Genomic DNA, 18,131 nt, shown 5'->3' on the forward strand with positions numbered 1-18,131 from the left:
TTCACCTCCCCCCTTCTGCCGCGGTTTAAGGGAGACACAGCTCCAGCGCTTCAAAAATGAAGCGTCATCATCGGGGAAAGAAAAAGCTTGTTTTCAACAAGCACCAACTCTCAAAGATCAGAACTGATTTCTTCTCTGAAAGGAACTGCTCAAAAGGAGAAACCTGGAAACTATTTTAAATGTTTATTATCACTCTGGCAATGACCAACATTTTCAACCTGGCCCTGGCTGTGTATGGTTAAGTGAGGTTTAGCAGTCACTTGAGAAACGCCCTAGGCTCATATACCAGGGCAGGCATTATAGGCTTCTTTTCAAACTGGGGTTTTCTAAAGCATGGGCAAGTGGGGGTTTTGTCTGAACAGCATTCCTTTGATGGAAGTGGCATCAGAGCGACAGCTTACTGTCTGTTGCTAGTCTTGGGGCACCATCCCAGACACCAGTGCTTTTGCTCTGTGTATTTGACGTATAACTTCGTTCCAGACAGCCCCATTCACCAACTGTGCTCGGCTACTTCTACTCCTTCATTCAAGGTCTCTCCTGGTGACATCGGCACCCACCTGCCTCCTCTTTAACCACGCTATCACATCAGACGATCACATTTTTTATTTGACTTCTCGTTTTCATCAACGATGGCAAAAAGAAAAACAAAAGCCACACACACTTTTCTAAACAGCGCACAAAAAATATTACACTGAACAATTTACCACTTGTTAAGGACAATCACAAGGATGAACAGAACCATCAGACAGAATAAAAAGCAACACTCTGTTCTAGTTGATCTACGCAATCACTGTAGTGCTGGTCTATGCATCTTGTAAGGCCGCGGAAGGCTTGCTTTCAAACCATCTTGCTCAGCAGCGACCTTCAGGAAGTCAAGATTTCAAAGCCGCGTCAAGTTTTCCTCTCGAATCCCACCGGGTCCCAGTACAATTTCCATTTTAATGATGAGCTAGGAAGAAATTAGATCGCATCCTCTAGAAAAACTAAACGCTAAGGTCACAGTGCGAGTTCCCCAACGAGGACGGTCTACTAATATATACTTTTTGGGAAAAGGGATTAAAACATTGAAAAAAAACGAAATCAAAAAGTAGAGATCCACGAATAGGTTGTAACAAAACCACAAACACAAAACCGAAAATACTCAAGCACCATTCGGAGCGTGGATGTTCTTCTCGGAGGTACTGGCGACCCCCACTTCTCTAACGCTTGCCCGTTCGTAGCTCCCTTTGTTTTTTGGCGGATTTTTCAAGTCACACTTCTTGTCACACAAAGCTTTTCAACGCATTCGCTTCTCACCACTCGGTCTACATGCCGAAACTAAAGGACAGGATTCCGAAAAGTGGGTATCCTTTCAAGGGCCTCCTAAGCCTGTGTCTATGTGACTTTGGCTGTGCACTTCATTTGACTCCATCTTTCCGGTTTGATCCTGCTTTTTTAAAATTTTTAATTTGAATTATTTTTTTTTAAACACCAGATATTCCCGCGTCCTCCTTATAGACGGCGAAGCCTCACATCACAGTACAGCTCTTCGCTTTGTCCTTCCGTAAGTCCGTAGCAACTGCTGAGAGTTCTGGTCTGCTAGGCATGTGCGAAATCCGCTTTGTGGCCCTCTGCGATTTGTTCCGCTTAACGTTTTTATTTGTCTTATTAACACACGCCAAGGTGGCGACGTGAAAAATGTCTCTGACGCTGTTTTCTGACTGTAAAGCTGAGCATTCTATGTAAGTGGCTGCTCCGATCTGCTTGGCCATATTTGCCCCCTGTGAAGTAAACGAAAGAATTTCCGTCAGCAGCGAGACTTTTGGAGACACACTGGAAAGTGTTGAAATACCACTAAACTGTCTTGAATTGGAACATACCAAATACGCCAAATGGACTTCCCAAGTGGTGTACAAAATAAAAAACAGATTTTATTTTTAAAATGAATGAGTTACTTTTTGTTACTTCTCAAATGCTGGAGACCCAGTCCGAAGGCCCTGAAGGCCCTCGATTGTATTACTCTGCAGAAACCCCTCTAGCTCCCCACAGCTTCCAGAATGCTGATTTGCTCTTGCAAGAGAATCCAGAGCATCCAGCTCTCAAAAGAGAGACAGGTGCAAAGGTGGCAGCTGACCCTCACTGACACTTTAACCAGGTTGTGAGTAACCTGTTGTGTAGGTACCATCTGGGGACATTGTGAGGCATGGCCTCTTGCTACTGGAGTAAGTCTCCTGATACCATAAACATCCTTCCTATAGATCTGTCCAAGGTGCTTTGACCCTCAGAGTCCTCGCCAGCATTTCAGGAGGTGACCATAAATGACCTTCAACCCCAGCCAACTGGTTGTACAAAACATAGGGCCGTCAGATGTTACTGAACATCAATTTAAATAAAAGTAAGCTTCTATGATTATATTGAGTTTGTTAATGAGAAATACAAGATAAAGATGAGTATAATGTTTTTCCTTTGCATTTTTGTCACACTGGGGATGGACCCCTTAAGCCTTCCGCATGCTGGGCAAGAGTTCTGTGACTGACCTATGTCCCTAGCCCTAAAATAGAATACTTTAAATGATGCATGCCACATATACCTTTTTTAACAGGAACCCTCTTTAGAATCTGGTGGTGAGTTTTAGGAGACTAGATTCCTGAACAGATTTTCCTTTCTTTGAGTGAACACTCTATATCCTGAAGAACATTCAAAGGATGGCATCACAGAGTGATCTATTTTATTAACAACAGCTTAATTGAGGATTTTATTGGGCAAGAGAATAAGCTCTCTTAAAGAGAACTAATTTTAATCACATTCCCTCTTTAAAAACACTGGTGTAGTAGAAGCATCCAAGGGTAGTAAGTATAAATTGTTTGTGCGCCCTACCCCCTGCTGACTTTTGCTACAGAAAGTCAGAGAGGGGGGGGGAAGGAAGGTGACTTTCCCACAGTGACAACACACTTACCTGATCATATGACACAGGAGTCTGCCTGTGATTTGAGAGTTCCACTAGTGTGCTGACATCTGTCCGTAAATCAGACTTGCAGCCCACCAACAGCATCTTGGTATTGGGACAAAACTCCTGGATTTCACCTTTCCACTAGGGAGGAGGGAAAGGAAAATTAATGAAGTATTGACACATATACAATTAAAAAATATTCCCCCCCCGGCAGACATTGAAATGCAACTTTAAGTGAAGAAACCAGATTATGTTTAATTAAGAAGTAGATATCAAACTTTAGAGAGTGACCATGCCTATTGTTATATTCTGTGTGACTCTTTGGTTCCTGCAACTTTAGAGAGTGACCATGCCTATTGTTATATTCTGTGTGACTCTTTGGTTCCTGCCACAATGAACCTATTTTGTATCAACACAAGGTAACTTCAACAATGTTATAATTATGGAGGTATTTGAAAGATAAAAGCACCTTAATAGTCACAGATCCAGATGGATTTTACATCCTGTGATGTACTGAGTTTCTTATTACCCAGCCTAGGAAGTAGAAGGGTGGGCATAAGGAATAGGCCACACCAGCATTAAGTGTGCATTCACAGACTCCATCATGACAGACTAGGACATGCTTCTGTGTGCTGGCCTCCCATGGCAGGCCAGTATCTGGCCTAGGATTACTAAAGCAGAGTGTCTTGCTTCAGGGATCTTCCACTCAAGTGGCTGAATGGACACAGACTACAGCTTAAGCGGAGAACTACCTCTTGACATCCCAGGACAGCATCTAGTTTGTAGCCCATAAAGGCTTTGAGTTAATTTTTAACTGTTAACTATTACTGTCTAGTCTACAATTTAACTATTTTCTGTCCTAACCAGAATTAGGAGAACTTTGAGAAGTTTCTGGAAGGGATTCAAGCTGTTTCAAGCAACTAAACCAGCTTTTCATGGTTTTGCTTCTTCTAACTTGTGTTCTCCATCATCAGATGCGGGACTAGAGGGGTGGAGACTCTTTTGCCCACAACTACGATGTCTTTTGTGCTGGGGAAGAATGTAATGATGGTGTAGCTCTGACTTTCAGGAGTTCACAGAGCAGAAGAGGCAACAAAGGTTTGTAAGTGTAATACTAGGCAATAGGGACATTCTGAGAGTGACTTAGGAGACCACAAGAGGATACCTCCAGATCTCAAGGTGTAGCTGAGCCAATGACATCTAGTTATAAAGTGGTCCAGCATGGGAGGGCAGTAATACACTGAGTGACTGCATCGAGTCATTGCTTTCTTCTTCCCTCCTATACAATTATTTAGGAACATCTAGCATGTTCTTCTACAGAATTAAAAAACAGAGTAAGACTTAGTTTTTTGTACTTTTTCTACTTTAAGGCACTTTAATCTCTTGCTATCACTGGACTTTAAGATCCAGTTAAGACAAAACACAGATGAAATAAGTTACGGTGAGCCTTAACACAAACATAAAACACACTAATATCTACAGGCCCAATGTCGCTCTTTGTTTGATCTTAGTAGACAAAAATCAAAGTAGAAGAGGAGAAAAGCTTTCTGTCATAAATTATGTATAAGCTGATACTACGTCAAGTACAAACACCAGTGAATAAGTGCCCCTTTTCTCTCCAAACACAGCCAGACGTGTTTGTACGTTTTACGTTGTTCTCAGCTTGTGATGCTGTGGGCCTCTCTCTGCTTGTTTATAGCCTTGAAGACAGGAAAGTTGTATTCCTGACATAAAGTCAACCCTCTGTTCTATACATTACTCAGAATGAAAAGGTGTTACAAACTAAAAGTACCCCTTGATCTATCAAGAGTTCAATTTCATTGAACTGCTGGCAAACGATGTTTAGCAAAAACTGAAGGAAGGCTATACCTCAAACCCTAAATTTGTAATGACTTATACTCAGGCAATTAAGTACCCTGAGGAAAAATAAATGAATAAAACCACCCAAAATGCAAATACCACTGAAAGTAGAACCCCAAAGAACATAGCCCCCATGGGCCAAGCCTGGACATCTACCCTTTATCCTGTTTGCCATCATGCTGACAGAACCACAGGGACAAGCACTGAGTGACATTCTCTGCTCTTAGCCACTTGTGCAGTGCACAGAAAACAAGGAGTAATACAGCAGGAGTCTCACTCGCAAACCTACAACACCTAGCGAGGGTGAGTGGGTAAGATGCTGCCCCAACTGCCAGCACATATAACCCTCTAGAGCTACCATGGAGCAAAGCCCAGGTTTGCTGCAGGCCAAGCAGAATCACTGTCCCACTGAGAACTCTGGAACTCATCTATGGCAAAGTCCTGTCTGTAACTACCCAGAGGGCCCAGTCCTCTGCTGGGGAAAAGGCTCAGCGTCACTCTCTACACACATAAGCAGTTGCCTTCTTAGGCCTCAAGACCTATGTGTAACAGGTACCATTCCTCTTAGCCCTGGTTCCTCTAGCTACAGCTTCTACTAGTCTCTCCACCTATAGATTCTGGCCCACCTTTGCTTCCAGTAACCAGGGCTGTGTGATAACATACATATCTGGTGTAACTGATGCTTTATTGGTATTTGGCATTTAGTAGTAGACATCGGATCATAATTCACATTGTTGCATGTCTAGGGAAAAGCCCCACTACACATATTCCTCTTATGCTAATTTCCCTTATGTTTCTATAAATAAGTGAGCTACAACTCCCGTGTCAAAGCTCTTAGTGTATAAAGGTGAATATCTGAATTGAGATCAACAGCAAACACATACAGAGCAGTCTGCCAAGCAAAGGAATGAAGGATCAAGTAAGAGCTTACTGTAGCTATTGCCTACGTTTCACTCCATTCCCCACCCCAACAACAACAACAAGAAAAAAAAACAAAAAACAAAATGAAAACAAACAAGAAAGCTCGTGAAAAGTAGTTTGTTCAGAGCTTTTAGGGAATAAAGTTTCAAGCAGATTAATCAGCCACTTATGGCATCGATGTACCGGAACGTTGTCAGTGTGGAAGTATCTTTTCTGGTCTTTTCATTAGAAGAAATAAGTTCAGAATCTTTGAATTCCCTAGCCAGTCACCTCTCTCCAACCCTGTGTTATCGAAAACACAGGCTGATGTCCTCATTCCTCAGCACTTACCTTTTTTAAGACACTGTCCAGAGTCTCTGGTCTACTGATGTCAAAGCAAATGAGCACTGCATCAGAATCTGGGTAAGAGAGTGGACGGACGTTGTCATAGTAAGGAGAACCTAAGAAAACAAAACAAACAGGTCTTAGACAGAAATCTCCACTGTCTATGAGGCACTAACTCTACCCATTGAGATAAATCCCTTCCCTGTAATGAAATGCAAACACATCCACAAAAGGCAGGTTAATAATATATTCACGTGTACTAGAAGATCAGGGAGCTCCTATGCATGGGGCCTCAGCTCCTGGGAAGGCCAGGAATTTAATGGTGCAATTGGTCGAGTTTGAGGACAAACCCATTCTCACCACTAAAGTGGGAGAAGCCCAAGTCTTAGAAGTGTAAGTTTCTGATTCTTCCATCATAAGGGGCACACGGTGACAACATATGTCCACGGGATCTAAGCAAACCTAGGCAGCAGCTGGGATTTAGGAAGAGATGAATACATATTAACTAGAAGTATTGTGGCTCTGTTATCGCTGTGGTCAAAGGTCGAGTGGCATGGCAGCAGCCACTGGAAAGGGAGTTGCTTCCTGGGAAAAAGATCCAAACTCCAGATTAGCCCAATAGTTGAATGGGTGTGTGTGTGTCAGCAGGGGGAGGGCAAGTTTAATGGTGCACAGGAAGTCAGAGCAAAGCATACCAAGTGTCACTCCATCTCCAGTTACAAGACTGGATAAGCCATTGACGTTTGAGCTTGCTTACACTTACCCCCCCTCCCCCCCCCAAGCTCTGGGTACGTTCGCTTCCTGCTACACCAAGAATGTCATAAATGCCATGTTGGATCATGTTGCCTTTCTACAGAGTCCCTCCTGCAAACATGACTGCAGGACGTAATCCAAGGGCCCTGGCCTGAGTTAAACTCAAGGTAGTATAAAAGTGCAAATTGACAGTCAATCAACGGAACCACAGAACTTCTTGGACATTTAAGATCATTTTCTTCCTCTTTCTTTCTTTCTTTTCTTTTCTTCTTCTTTTTTTTTTTTTGACATCTTTATGAATTCCAAATGTTGTAAATTCATACAAGGCCAATAATTACAAAATAGATTGACTATAACGCTGAAGATAACTTGACAACTGCTACTTTTAAGAAATGATTTCATTTCATCATCTAGCTATTTCACAGACACCAGGAGGATCATTTACTAGGCAAATGCAAATACGCTAGAGATTTTAGTTTTGATATAATTTTGCATTTCTGGCAGGAAAACATAACATGCCTTTCCTAAGTCAAAACTTTGGGGGGTCCAAGTCAGACACAGAGAAAGAGGTAGGGGATGAGGGGGAGCTTTTCAAAGAAATGATTTTAGTCAGGTCCAGTGGCAGGCTAAAGCAGAAGGATTGCAATTGTGGCCTACCTGAGCTGTCGAGAGAATGCAAGATTGTTTAACTCTCCATGTGAGTACATTAGTATTTCTGTACTTTCTCCATTGAGCAACTTAGTGAGAGAGACCATGTCTCAAAGAAAAAGTACAGAGACAGCTGGCCTTCAGGAGTCTGTTCTTTCTTCCTAGAAGTTATTGGTGTGTGTGTGTGTGTGTGTGTGTGTGTGTGTGTGTGTGTGTGTGTGTGTTCTGGGCTCTGGGCACTCTTCCCTGCAATCCCTGGTGGCACTGTGTCTGTGATGGAGAGAGTGAGTGTACTGAGCTAGGAAGATGCGGATGTTCTAGGAACCAGGAAGGAACGTGAGCAGTGAAGAAAGGCTAAGAAGTTCTCAGGCAGGACAGCAGCCTCCCACTGGCCTGTGGGAGGCAGGAAGTGTGGTAATAAAGCCTGAATGGAAGGTACTCCCAGAGAGCTAAGGCTTTCTGGGAATGAAATGAATAAAAAAAAAATGTAATGTGTTTCTAAAAAATGACAAGCAGTGGATACCCTTTCGGCAACTTGAAGAAATCAGAGGTGAGAGTAACTCTAAGGTGGACACTTAGAATTCACCTTAAGTTTTTCTTGAGAGGCACCAGAAAGGGATGGCTTCACCCTCCTATGGATACACTGATATTTTACACTAGTTCTGCAGCTCTGACTTCTCTCCACTGTAACCTTCCTTGTTTGCCTGTCCAAAGCCTAACTTTGGCACAGCTGCTGCTGTGAGCATTAGAATATCTCTTTCCTAATAGCCTGACACAAAAATCCCAGACTGTACAGAGAAGAAACTCAAAGGAAGACAGAGGAGACTCTCTTCTGTTCTTCAAAGCTAGCTCCAACGACCCGACCCCGACCTCCACAGTCAGAGTCAGCCTACTGTGTAAAGCCAAACAGGTGTCAGAAAGCTCCTGTCGCATGCTCTCCAGTCTAGACCTACAGGACATGACTAGAATCTGGAGGTGCCAGGGCTCCTTTAGAACAGGAGGCTGCCTGCACAGAGTGGCAGAGCGGAGGATTTACAGGACAATGGAGACCATCTTTTTCCAAAGGTGGCTGAAGGAAGTCAAAGGGGCAAAACTAATTTAATTAAACTTGGGACTGCTGGGAAAAATCCAGAGGCTGGGTTGCAACATTCCAGTCACCCTGTGGCTGCAGAGAACACCCCGCCCTTTGTGGGCTGCTTCCCCTCCCCCACCCAGTTTAAGGCCACAAAGGGATCTGGCTTTGTGCTCAGCCCTCTGTCACCGGCTGGAGATTGCTGGCCTCCAAAAAAAAAAAAAAAAAAAAAAAAAGATAAAAAAGAAAGCAAGGCAGCTTTTGTGCTTAGTGACTATATGCAAATAAGAGGGAAATTTATTCTCTTGATTGACTTTAGAAAGAAACAACAGTTCTCTTTGAGTTAAACAAGATTACAAGAGTCTCATGGAGGCCAGTTTCTGCCTTTGTTTTTATTTGGTTTAACAGTTTGGATGAAAATACATATGTAGTGTAACACTTCGTGAGACGTCAGCCACCAAGCTTGGAGGTAAAGAGGTAACCAAGCTTGGAGGCAAAGAGGTAACTCCTAGGCGCTTTAACAAGATCTAATTAGGAACAGGGCTTTGATCTGAGCTCAGTCCAACCCCCTGCAGTAAACAATGCAGCTTTTTGATCAACAAGTGCCCAAGGGCTCTAATAAAACGGATCCTCAAACTCATAACTGTAATTCGACCACCAACGAGAAGAGTAACTTGCCATAGAAGATAATTTATTCATTATTTTATGAAAACTTAAGGTTAAGATTTTTTTTTCCTGGATGGGGGAAAAAAACCCACCCCAAACTATTGTCTCTATGTTTTTCATAGTAAGAAAATTGAACTTAGAAAACTGTTCTAACAGGAAAGATCTCACAGTTCAGTGGGTAAGAGGGACCCTTTGCTCTGTGATCTTCTCTACAGTGCCCTGTGACTTGCACAAAGGAAGTCGGCAAGCAAGGCGCGGATCACCACAGGCATGTGTGGGAAGAATCCTAGGAATGCCCTGTCAACTGAGGAGTCCCGGAGACAGAGGAGACTCCAAAGAGTGGAGAGTAAGCCCTCAAAGAGAGAACAAAGCCAGCCCTGGACTCCTGCTGCATCCCGCAGCTGGAGAAGTCCCACGGCACCTTGGGAAGGCAGGCTTCCAGAAACACTGATTTCTATTGATTCTAGTTTAAGGTTGGAAGGTGCTAACGGAACAGGTTTTTACGGTGTGCTCAATCAAACACAGTGGGTCCTCGTGTGCTCAGCCTGCACTTCAGTACCTAAGAATGTACCATAGTTAAAGCCCAATAAATCCAGAGATGAAGCTTTGCTTGTCAAATAAAACTTCCTTGGCATGTGGAAGGGGCTTCCTGCTATTCCCTGATATTTCCAGGGCAGCATCTTCCTTAAAGACACAGCACTGCACTTAAGGCCCCCCTTTTAAATAACCTACCAAACTTTCCATTGGCAAATTGCAGGGAACTGCTTTAGTATAAAGCTGTAACTGGACAATAAACAAAACAAGTGTCTCACTCCATCCAAGTCCACCCCACCCCCACCCCCACCCCCCACGCCAAGCTGAAAGGCTTTATCCAGGCGTGGATTAGAATAAGCATGCGCTGGGGGGGGGGAGGGGTTCTCTGTTGCTCGAGGTCGGCAACCATCAGAAAAGTTCTGACAGACTTTTGAAATTGCAGGTCTACTCCACCTCTGTCTTCAAGATCATTAATTTGGGCTGAGAGGAAAATTTCCAGCCCAAGAATAGTCACAAAGTGCCTCACCTAGAAACTAATTCTTCAAACACATACCTGCCTGCTGAAGTCACCGCGCTGCAGAGATACAACACACCATATATGTACATGATTAAACATATATGGACCAAGAGCCATGCCTAAAAGGGAGACCTTTGGACCTGTTGCAAAACCAGCTCAAACACCAAGAAACTTTATCTTTCTAAAGTCTACACACTGAAAATCCTCTTCACTGAATCTTTTAAAAAGTGTAAGACCTCACACTTTTTAAGTCGAAAATTTTTCCTCTAAGGAATTGCTACCAAGATAAGGAAGTTAGGAATAGTGGATACTTTGGGCAGAAATTAAACAATAAAATTTGTTATTTTAAGCGTTCATTAAAAGCACAGGGGAAGCAAGGCAGCAAGAGAGGCCATGGCTGGAAGGGAAGTTGTACAAGAGGAGGAGGCTCAGGAATGTGAGTCAAGCCTGGACAAGACCCTGAGACTCTGCTTCAATGTAAGACTCAGGTCTTCCTCAACTACCTGCATCGCATTCATCAGGCCCCAATTAGCCATCACCACCCGGCCCAGCAGGGGTATTTCATTTGTATCAGACTCTTATATATTATTAAGAGCTCTTATGAAAACATGTGGGCAGATATGTGTTTCTAAAAAAAACCTCAGTGTTTTCTATTTCTGGGGGTGGTGCAGATGCACAGGTGGATATCAGTTCATGTGGGTAGAACTAACATTGCTATTTGGTGGTTCTAAATACAATTTTGGTACAAGTTCTCAATCTTGGGATACTTAAAAATAATAACATTTTACAGAGAGTGGAACCATGAGGAACCACAGAGCTTGAATGAGTAAGATTATACAGATACTTTTTAAAAATTCGCATTATCATTCACTCCAGACTGAAGCTATTCTATTGTGCTTCCCACACTCGGTGAGAGCCCCATTATCTGAGCATGGGGTCCCTCCAGTAGATTCCCCTGGTCTCATATGATAACATGAAGCTTGCGTTTCAGTCCCAATGTGCTCAACACCTGGCCAAACTTTTGAAGCAGCTTGCATTCTATGTCAGAAAAGTCTGAATTTTTGCCAAAAGGAGCTCTGTGAATGTTGCCAATATGTAACAAACCAGAAGACATATCAAGGACATCAAAAAATGGGAGAGGCCCAGTTGACTCCTCTGGCACAGCCCAACCATGCATCTTGAGCTGGGTGGACCACACTGGTGTCCACGGTGTCCTGCTTCCATGTAAGAGAACTGTACTACTGACGAAACACCTGGTTCTTTTAGGAACATTAGAATGACCAATCTGGATGCCTTACTCCAATGAACAGCTGAGGAGAAACCAAATTGGAGGCAAAATGAGCACTAAATGGATTTTGAATAAAGCAGAAGGAGAAGGAAAAAGAGGAAAGTCGAGGGGTCGATGCTCTTTGTCTATTGCTCACCCACACTTCAGTGTATGAACGCTCAGTTTACACCGGACCTGATTTCAAAACCCTAAGTTCCAAGGATCATACTGGCTTTGTGAAACATCTGGTTCTTTATAGTTTGTTCTGTTATGCAGATTAAAAACTGTAAACTCTTAGCCTACCTCTAAGAAGTTTAGATCAGAAATCTCAACTTTGACAACCGTTTTTTTTTGTTTGTTTGTTTGTTTGTTTGTTTTTTGGTTTTTTTTCCCTGATAACCATTAAATTTAAGCATGTTTTAAAGTAAAAGAGAGTTTAAGAACTTTGGAAGATCTGAGTGAACTTGTAGAGGAGCTTTGGAATGATGGAGGGCTTTAAGGGACAGGAAGACCTGAGCTGGGGACTCAGAGTGAGCACAGGTACTGAACCCTCTTTAGTCTTTGCGCAGTGGGCGAATCCATTCCCACCAAAGCCCATCTTCTGTTTCCGGGTCTCCCTGTTCACCTATGGAGTACTCATAATCAGATGCCCTGGGAAAGATCCTTGCCTTGTCCAAGCGCACAGGCATTTATTTCTTCCTAGCTGCACCCTATACTTATTCTGGGCTTCTTACTTCACCCTGGAGAAAGAATGGGTATTTTACATTTTCACCCATATTCGCAACATTGTTGTTTGCTTGCTTGCCCTAACTAGAATGTAAGCAGTGTGAGGACCTAGCTATTCTTGACTGGCTCAGTACCGCCCACGCCCACCCCCATCAGAGTCTCAGCAGCTTTTGCAGAGGTAAACTGTGCCCTAACAGTTGACAATCATAACTTCCTGGCCTGCCCAGATGTGTTCATTTATATCTTAAATCACAAAAAGGGAACTCTAATCTCCTTTTAAAATGGCTTTTCTTGATTAATATGTAGATGAGTCTCCAAAACTGTTGAACCATTTCCATTAGGGCACTGGCCTTCAAGCTTGATCTTTTTAAAAGCGGAGGAAATATACAAGTGTAGTTAGATTTATATTGATTCTGAAGACCTTCCTCCAAGGAAAGTAGCTAGGTTGTTTTTTCTTGTCTGTTGCTTTATGTTAATATGTAGAGAATATATTGTTTTTAGTTACTAATGCTACAAACAGATACAGGAAGTGCTAAGTTTAGTATTCAGGACCTGAAAGAGGTTCATAGCACATTAAGATTCAAAAGAGTTTTCACAGGGCAATACCACAGTTATCAACTGGGAATCAGCAGTTGAACTGAATATTTAAAACTAATAATACACCTTAAATAAAACGTGCATTTACTTGCTCAAGCTAAAAGCTGACAAGGACGACTATTACTCCCTAAATCATGGATGCAGAAATTACACTGCCATCAAGTTCCTAGGAAAAGATATGGTGATCTTTAAATGACTAACTTTCTATTATTAGTAGGCATTTGGCTTTATGTTACAAATTGCTTCTCCGTTTGGCAAGTGTTGCAGATTTTGAAGCACAAGCTATTAGAACTTAGAACTACTTTGGTTTCAGTATCACTTTAGGATAGCAAGCCTACTCCCCCACCCCCTCCCTGTTTCTCAAAACTCATTGGGAAAATTTGAATATTTTCCCAGCACATTTCTGCAACCATTAGATCAGCTCATTTTATAAGGAAAAGAAACTCTACCTCAGTGAGAAGAAGACATGGACCCCAAACTCCCTTTAGAAATCCCTCACTTTCGATTTTCCTGACAGATATGATAGTTCGTTATTTTTGGAGTATTTTAAGTAGCCATGCGAGTCCACTGACACTGACTGTGGCTGTTGTAATCTGAGTACTTGGGGGAAAGACAGAAAGACTGAACCTAAAGACTGCTTGGTGCTCTACTGGGAAAGCAGGGTAGGCAAGTACATGAAGCCACCAGTTAGAAGAAGCCATTAGGTAGGGTTCAAGAGTAAGTGCATCCTAGGCTGGCAGCCCTGGTTCCTATGCTGTCTAACAGAGGGCTTGCTTACAGTGGATGCAGAAGGAAGGAAGAAGTGCAGAAAGAAGGAAATATTACCTGCCTGGGCTCCCAGAAGAGAAATGAATGGCTTCCTTTCCTCAGATCCTACTTCCACTTGATATTTTTCCATTCTAATTCGGAGCTTTTGCTTACACTCGCTCATATGACTCGATCATATGACTGCTTCAGGGGGAAGCAGGCCACTTAGAAGATGTGGTTCGCACACACAGAAAACCCATAAAGAATTGTTTCCTAGATGTGTGTTCCCCCACTGGAAGGTCAAACACAATAGCCATGCAACCAAAGGGCAAAGTTGGTACTCTCTCTCCACCCAGTTTTCCCAATCTAAATCTCTTCCCACACAGTCTTGGGAGAGGATAAAAAAAATGACATTTAGAGATCCAGAAACTTGGCTTGGATCTTCTCTCCTGAGATAAGCTGGTAGCAGTTGGGGAAAATCAAATGTATAAAGAGGCATAAAGTATATGCAATTATTTTCAGGCCTCAACAAAACAATGTCTTTGTAGGCAGAAAAAAAAATGTCAAACAATCCGGGAGAAAGCTCCAGGAACTTGTCAGGAAAAGTAAGTGAATAGGAAAGATAGTAAAGTTACTCGGAAGCATGAACTTCCTGCTAGAGGCACCCTAACTCTGAGTGGCAAGCCACTTTCAGTAGAAACAACCTATTTCTAGAATTTAAGCAATGCTCCACTGTGTTTAATTACCTAACATCTCACTACACAAACAACATAATAGTAATTTCAAATATTTCCCCATGCCTCTTTTTTCATTTGTCTGAATCTAAATTTTAAGTAAGGTTTCATAACTGGATAATTTTGCAGTGCAATACTGTTGCAATCAGCTTTTAATCCTTTTGATCTTACAGAAATAGGTATAGGGTTTTCTTTTACTAAATAAAAATATGTCATTATGTCACTACTACTGATTTCATTTCAGGTGATTAACTTTAATTTGATGAAAAGCAATATTTATGAAGTTGCTAATCTTAAGGCAAAGGCAATTCAGTGCTAATTAATACCAGGAACCCCCATCTTCTTAACAACTATGCATATCATTATAATTTGCTCAGTCCTTAGGTTTTATTGGGTGACTACTGTATGCAAGACATTCTGCTAAGTGCAGAGACTGAACTGTATAGTTGCTGAGTAAGGCTTGAAAATATCTGAAGTGATATTCACATTGACTTCTCACTATAAACCATTCATACACATTCGTTTTATTTGCTAGCCCCTGGAAAAAGCAAAGGAAGGAGGTGGCAAGTTTGGCCTTTGGGCACCTAATCTAAAATCTGTTGGTGGTTTTGTGGCTCTTGGAGCTGGAGACACGGATTTATAAGCCGGCATTCCTAGGAGCCTACCCATCCCCCTTCCTTATCCAAATAGTCTCATTCCTAAATCCACCAAGCAGCCCGGCTCAGCCCGGAATCTGGCTCGGTTTGCAGGCTGTGAGAACCTCAGCACGGGATGCCAGATCCACTGAGACTAGGAGCTGAAGCCAACCAACAGCCTGGGAAACCAAAAAAAAAAAAAAAAATCTGCCTGTCCACTACACGAAAGCCAGGAAGCATAGCTGGGAAGAGATCTTCACATTATCTAGCCCAGCGTCTGCCCTCTTTTTACACAAGATGAAAATGAGACCCAGGGAGGGAGAGGATTTGCACACAGAAATCCCTGGTAACCAGGAGCTGAGATTGAAACACAGCTTTGTATCAAAGACTGTATCAGACCCACTGCACTGCCTCAATCCACCCCTAAATAATTCTTATCGAGTCTAAGTCCAAACGGGGCTGGGTGGGGAGGGGGGGAGGGGGGGATGCTGGTGCTAATTGTTGGTACCACACCAGCTGTCCGGCGCACTAGGCATGACAATTACCATAATATGTCTGAGAACAGGAGCCTAATAAAATACTAGGCTGTGTAATAATTCTTATGATCGAAACTAGTAATAAACCACTAGAATTCCATCAACATTTTCTCTATAGTATCAAGACTGCGTATGCAATCTCAACAACAAAAACCACAAAAAAAAACGCCCTTGGCGCAGCTCAAGGAAGAGCTTGACTCTCCGGAGGGAAACTGATCCATCCTTCTTACTGCTGCAGTCTGAGCATCTGGCACCGACCGTGAGAGGCGCCGGTGCAAGACTTCCCTCTAGTCTTTCTTCTAGCCTTTGTGCTGGGGGCTGCCTCTGGAGATCTTGGGACTTTGGCCCCTTCCTCCCACTGTCTAATTCCCCAAGTCCTCAGAGGTTCCAGCCCAGGGTGTGGGAAGCTCCATGAAGCTCTACGAGGCCACTCCCAGTTGAGCACGGCTCCACCTCGGGCCACCCCGCCTGACAGCAACCCTGCGTGTTGGCGCTTGTGCGCTCCTCCTCGCCAGTTTCGCCCGAATCTGTCTGGCAGCCCAGTTCCCCACCAGCACCGGCTTTTCCCCTCCCAGATTGGTAGCTTCTGCTCCTCTGGAGAAGGTACGGTTTCTACTAGCAGTAGGCGTTTCTCCCGAGGAGCCTCTGGCCGGGCTTGATGCAGGGGGGCGGGGAGGGGTGCTCAGTCCTCACTGCCCCTTCCCCGAACTCAGCTGGGGCTGCCAGCCCTCCCGCCCGAGGAGATCTGCCCTCCCCACCACCTTGTGCCACGTTGGTGGGTGGGCGCATGGGAAGGCAACAACCCGGCCTTGAACCCTAGACCTCCGGACCGAACCCACCAAGGCGCCAATAATTCAAGTAGACAGGAAGGTCAAAGGCGATCGGTGCTGCCTGCGGCTCTGCAGGCGGGCGAGACCGACGCAAAAGGGTAGGGGAGTGGTATGTTCGGAGAGCTGGCACCGAGTGATCCCCGGGCGACCGCAGAAGCCTCTCTGCACCGGTGGCACAGAGGCTGCGGGGGCGGAGGCCCCGCGGTGGCCGCTGCCGGCACCACCAGCGCATTCCTCACAGTAGGCGTCACGGGCGCTGGCTCCGGCCATTCACCCATCTCCCTCAGCCTGGAACCCCCCACGCAACCCGGAGGCTTCGGGGATCTTCTCCCAGCTCATCCTGAGCCCCTGCCCCGAGACCAGATGGCTGGGGACACCCACGAGAGGCTTCCTCGGCGAGCGGGAGGGCTTCCACGCTGCTCTGTATGCTCCAGCACTGGGCCACCCTGGCCGCCCGCTCCGGCACGGCTCCAGGGAAGGACAACACAAGGCCATGCGGTCACCAGAGGCTCCTCCAGCAGGGTCACCCCGGACACCTAGCGTCCTCCTGTCCCCAAGACCACAATCACCCCCACTGCCGCCCCTGCCCAGAAAGGATAACATTTCCGGCTGGAAGTCCCTCAAGGAGCCACATTAGCAGACAGGGCACCAGATCCCGAGCCCCGGGGCGCACCGCTTCAGACCGCCACGCGGTGTACTGAGTCTTACCTGAAGTGTCCCACAGGCTCAACTCTATTCTTTGTGTGTCGATTTCAAAACTGGCAGTGTAATTCTCAAACACCGTAGGGACGTAATTCTGGGCCAACGAAAGGGACAGGAGAGGAAGGAAAGGTGGCAAAGAGATTATTAAAAACACGACCCGCAGATCGAACACTTGAAAAACACCCAAGCCCCCAATTTTAAAAAACCACCACCACCAACAGCCGCACACTCCCCACACAGTAAACACGCAGCCCCCTCCCGATAGCCCACCCAGGTCTCCCCACCCGGCCTCCCACACTGAAATCAGCAAGTTTCTGGGGCCAAGAGCCCTGGGTACTGGCGGGACACTTTCGCTTCCCAGCCGTGTGGCGGCAGAGGCCGGCTGGGCATGAGAAAGATTTTCAAGAAAATCAGTGAAGCAGGAGAAGCGACGCTGTCTTCCAGACAGGGGACCCCCACCAGCCGCTCCCCTCAAAGACGTGCCGGTCACACTCACTTCGGGGAAGCAGTCCTTTGCGAAGACGTGGAGCAGCGCGGTTTTCCCACACTGGCTGTCGCCCACTACTACTATCTTGCATTTCACGTTCTGATTAGGATCCATGATAGATTTACTGGATAATTTCTGGCTGGCTCTTCTCTCCTTCATTGATGTTGCCTTATTTTCTCTTGGAACAGGAATTGTCTCTTTAGAAGAAAAAATATATATATATAGTTCTCTCTATAAAAAGCAGATATAAAAATAAATCGCAAGGCCGGAGGGAACCCCTTTAAGCACAGCCGAGTGGAGGAGGAGCGGCAGCGGCTCTTTACTCCTCTCCAACAAGTTTTCTGCCTGACTCCGCGCCTCTCTTCCCAAGTCCAATTCCGATCGGTCTGCTTTGTTTCACGCTCTCGGCGCCGCTTTATACGCCCAGCCTTCCAATCCGCTCCGCTTTCTCAATGAGAGAAGGAAACCGATCCGCCTCCTCCCCTTTTATGGAGCCTGGGAGTCAGCGCGGACGCCTCGTTGGCGGAAAGTGTAAGCAGCGCGCCCTCTAGGGTGGTGTGCAGGATAGCTTGCAGACCCAGGTTCTGACATAACCTGAAGGCGCCAGGCAGGATTTGCGGATGGATAGATTGTTCAGGGCCAGGGT

General features: G+C 44.8%; 1 protein-coding gene across 1 annotated transcript; it reads right to left on the reverse strand.

Moving 5' to 3' along the window:
- Window positions 1-588: 588 nt before the first annotated feature.
- Rnd3 (Rho family GTPase 3) lies at window positions 589-17,912 on the reverse strand. The gene is made up of 5 exons (XM_021192530.2): window positions 17,495-17,912; window positions 17,005-17,092; window positions 6,041-6,150; window positions 2,936-3,070; window positions 589-1,760 (listed from the first exon to the last, which is right to left on the reverse strand). Exons 1-5 carry the CDS (start codon window positions 17,642-17,644, stop codon window positions 1,509-1,511), a joined length of 735 nt encoding a protein of 244 aa, XP_021048189.1. The 5' UTR covers window positions 17,645-17,912; the 3' UTR covers window positions 589-1,508.
- Between the last annotated feature and the right edge of the window lie 219 nt (window positions 17,913-18,131).

This window comes from Mus pahari, chromosome 3, assembly GCF_900095145.1.
Source record: "Mus pahari chromosome 3, PAHARI_EIJ_v1.1, whole genome shotgun sequence".
NCBI lineage: Eukaryota > Metazoa > Chordata > Mammalia > Rodentia > Muridae > Mus > Mus pahari.